Consider the following 4,459-nt stretch of genomic DNA (forward strand, 5'->3'; position numbering starts at 1 on the left):
GTAGTTGTGCAGCAATTGTTTCAGCTCTTATCAAAAAATCAGTTAAGGATTCCTTTCCAAGTTGTAAACTAGTAAGCTCAGTATAAAGGGTTATAATCCTTGGTTTACCCTTTGGGAGGTAATGTTCCTTTAGAATTTTCAGGGATTTTCTCCCATCATCGGTTGCGTCTCTCATACTGAGTAGGCTACTGAGGGACAATGAACGATCATCTAAGCATTGGATGAGCTCCGCGAAGCATTCTGCGTTTTTATCCGTATCTGGAGTTTCTTCATTGATGAAGATGTGGTGTATACCTTTAAGTCTCATAAGACCTAAGCACTTCAGGTGCCACATTTCGAAGTTTCGTTCATCGCCGTTAAAAATTAGTGTTTTGTAGGCTGTCATTGTCTTATATTTTGTTGACATTCGTTTGTTCGGTTATTTTACCTTCAGTATCCTGGGCCCATAACCTGTTGAGGTTATGTTATGGCAGCCCAATAATAATCAATGAAAGATGATAACACAGAAGGGACGATTTAATTCGATTTTATTAAATAAAACTCATGATGATTTTCATCTGTCCAAAGGCCCAAACAGAGTGGACGCGGACGCGTCGCCGACGCGTTGCGCTTTCGGCGCGTGGGTTTTGACGCTTTGATTCCGCGGCGCTTCCAAGACGCCTTTGCGGACAGAGTGGAAGCGTTGCATTTTCTGTGCATCTTTTGTCACTTTGACTTTTGGTTGACCGATGACAATGGAGGAAGAACGTGTTCTTCAGTGTTTGATGCTACGATGGTTAAGTAAACGGCGAAGATATAGGCGTAGATATTGGGTCCATAAAATAAATCAAAGGCGAAGCGTATATGGTGAGTACCACCATCTTATAGACGAAATATTGTCGGACGAGGAAAGATGTATTCGATACATTAGGATGAAACCCTCAACTTTTCAGCTGTTGTTAGACAAGATTGGGCCTTTCATCACAAAAAGAACGACCAATTTCCGAAAGCCTTTGCCGCCAAAAGAACGTCTGGTCATCACTTTAAGGTAGGTTTAATTATGCATTAATATGTGTGTGGTTCTATGGTGTAGTGGTTAACTTCAGAGGCTTGGACAGGTTCGATTCCCTGCTTCGTTGACCAGATGTTTTCACCCCACTCAAATGCAAAATTAGTACCAGGTCATTGTGTTTGTCCGCACAAAAATTTGTCTCAGGTCTGACAAGCTGCTCATATTGTCCATAATGTTGAGGGTTGCTGTTGGCTCGAAAACCCATGTAAAGTGTCTTGAGCATGTACAGTGCTAATACGCTATAAACACTCGCATTCAGGAGAAATAGGGACTGTTTGTTTGCTTCTTGGGGGTTTTAGGGCACTGTCCTGATCAAAACGATTGTAACAGCGCCCAAAATTCTGCTTATTGTGTGTCCTAAATGTTACACGTGCTTTGTCCGTCAGGAGTAGCACTGTAAATAACATTTATCAAAGGGGTGTTTGTTTGTTAAGGGTTTAAGGGCACTTGCGCTTACTTAGGTCATATAAGTGCCCCTGTGAAAAAGTAAGAATGACAGCAATGATTTGTTTGTTGAGGGTTTTAGGGCACTTGCGACACAATAAGGTCATATAAGCGCTCATGGGAATAAGTAGGAATGACAGCAGTGAGTAAAGAAAGCGGTGAGACAATGGGGGTTTGAAGGGATGATTTACAATAAAATATCATCCCTGGACACCACAGAGATGATTTTACATCGAAATCCTACTAATCATCTCAATAAAAATGCATTACACCATTCCCTGAACGACAGCCAGCTTCAAATGATCCACAAAGTGATCACACACACAGGAATTTCTACCGCCCTTTGTGTACTGAGTACTCGGTTCATCTAATGTAGCAAATTAACCTATGTACAGGGTATCAAGTTGACGCACAGGAACCGCTGTCGCTCCAGGTCAAGTTCATACTTGTGATTCACCACTCAACAGAAGTAGAAACACAGAAAAGGAAAGAGGAGGGTGCAAAAAGGATAAAGACGACAGTCAAGCACCTAACAAGAAGTATGACCACACCAGAGCCCCGCCTACCGCCCGGACCAAGGGGGTGTGTGTGTGGGGGGGGGGGGGGGGGGGCTGGTTACGAAATTCATATTATCATATTGTAAGAAATTTACCACTACAAAGAAATTTTAAAAATAAAAACAGATTTATATTGATTGATTAAAGCTGATTGGAAGTATTGTTTAAAACAAAAATAGTATATAAAAAGAAATGAATTAATTATTAGAATGAATAATGCACAAACCCATCAAGGTAACACTAAAAAAATTGTATCTTTAATCTTGAAATTTGGGTTATTGTCGATACTGTGATTGAGTTTGAGAGATGCCTTCATAGTTGGGCATAGTTTGTGATGTTTCAGGTATTGAGCCTTGATTGTACTGATGGTAATGCATATCAAGAGAAGAATCACTGACAGTACAGTGGCAGTATTGGTACTGGAATAGGATTGAGAGTGAATATTTTGATCGTGCCTGTTTTCTCCTTTCCTCATGTACCTCAGCAATAGCATGTATATTTCTGCCTGGCACTCTACTTTATCCAGGGGGCTCAGTTGTTTGAGTTTTGGGACAAGGCTTTGGCAGAAATGTTCTTCTTCACTTAATTCTTTCTGTTTGTTATTACCCAAACGTTTTGTTGCCTCTAGCATTTCAATGTCGAAACGAGACTGCGATGATCGCTGCTGAGGAAATAGCCTCCTGGCACGCTTGGCGACATTTGTGCGTTGTGGTTGCCGATCATCGCTTTCTAGTTCAGGGTCTATCAACACTTCCGTCTCATCATTTGGAACATCGGATGGTGTGGATGTCTGTGGCCTAGGTGGATCCGTTGAAAGGAAGGGCGTGTTGTCCTGGGACCCTATATCGTCCCCTGCGGTGTCCTCTGGAGACAGAGGCTCCATATTGCTCGAAGTTTTCCTATCAATAATGTAGGGCTTGATGAAGAGCATCCGGTCGAAGAGGTACCATTTTTTCTTCACACCACCAGCAGATCCAGATTTCTGTGGCTCACGTAAGGCCTTCAAAAAATAGTCCCTCAATTGCTTCCATCGCTTTTTAGCATCAATGTCTGTGGAAAATAGAAGAAATACAAATAATATTAGCCTATGTAATTAGCGCAAAAATCGGGCACGGCAGGAAAAATTCTTCCAAGTTTTTAACAAAAATTGCGTATACAAAAACAAATCCGTTAGGAAAACTCCTTCTATATAATCTTAGTACTTTCAGCCATTCAGAAATAATACGCACAAATGAGTTTTTGTGCAAAATTTGGGATATTTTCCCTGCCGTGCCCGATTTTGATGGGGTTTTCTTGTAAGCTAACTAACTACACTAGCTATATTATGATATATTCAATCAATTGATAATTTTGTACTTTTGGCTTTTTCAGGTTTCTATGTTCTGGAGAGAGTCATGTTTCGCTATCCTTCCATTTTCGAGCCGGCGTTTCAACCGTCAGAAGTATCACGACAGAAACATGCAGTGTTTTGTGGGATGTACTTCAGAGGGAAGTCATGCCTACCCCAGACCGACAATTGTGGCTAAAAACCGCTCATGGTTTCAATGAAAGGTTTGATTTCCCAAATTGTTCGGGTGCTGTCGATGGCAAACACATTCGGATCAAGAAGCCTAACCGATCTGGATCAAAGTTCTACAACTACAAAGGCTATTTTTCCATTGTGTTGCTTGCTGTCACTGACGCAGATGGCAAATTTATCATAATTGATGTGGGTTCATGCGGTAGCAATAGCGACGGTGGCGTTTTTGCTCGCTCTGAATTTGGAAAAAGACTACTGGCCGACAAACTAGATTTGCCACAGGACACAGAGGTACCAGAAACAGGCATTACCCTTCCATTTGTTTTCGTAGCTGACGATGCCTTTCCATTGAGAGAAAACATGATGAAGCCTTTTCCCAATCGCCAATTAACATTGGACAAAGAGATTTTCAATTATCGATTATCTCGTGCGAGAAATTCAGTTGAATGTTCCTTTGGAAAAATTTCGCAGATGTGGCGCATATTACTACGTCAAATTGATGAGCAGCCTGATACTGCTACAGACATAATCAAGGCCATCACCGTGCTACATAATTTCATCCTCATACAAGAACGACTAGATCTGTGGTACAACGTGCTGATGACGATGTAGCTGAGCCAACACACGATGGAATGCAACAGTCGAGAAACAGAGCAACCAAAAGTGGGATGCAAGTGAGAGAAAGATTCAGCAACTATTTCTTATCCTCCCAAGGAACATTGCCGTGGTAAAACAGAAAGTGCTTTAACACATGATAAGTTGTCTGTCAATAGATTTATCTCAGAGGGGAAAAAGGAGAGAGAGAGAGAGAGAGAGAGAGAGAGAGAGAGAGAGTGAGAGAGAGAGAAAGAGAGAGAGAGAAAGAGAGAGAGAGAGATAGAGATAGAG

General features: G+C 41.5%; 1 protein-coding gene across 1 annotated transcript in view; it reads right to left on the reverse strand.

The window, feature by feature from the left end:
• Positions 1–2,281: 2,281 nt before the first annotated feature.
• The window catches only part of LOC144971836 (uncharacterized), a 2,430-nt gene continuing 252 nt past the window's right edge, over positions 2,282–4,459 (reverse strand). Inside the window, exon 2 of the mRNA XM_078912912.1 lies at positions 2,282–3,102. Within this exon, the coding sequence (XP_078769038.1) occupies positions 2,282–3,102 (821 nt within the window). The remainder of the gene's footprint in view (positions 3,103–4,459) is intronic.

This window comes from Berghia stephanieae, chromosome 4, assembly GCF_034508935.2.
Source record: "Berghia stephanieae isolate SIO BIC M18660-M18661 chromosome 4, UCSD_Bste_1.3, whole genome shotgun sequence".
NCBI classification, from domain to species: domain Eukaryota; kingdom Metazoa; phylum Mollusca; class Gastropoda; order Nudibranchia; family Aeolidiidae; genus Berghia; species Berghia stephanieae.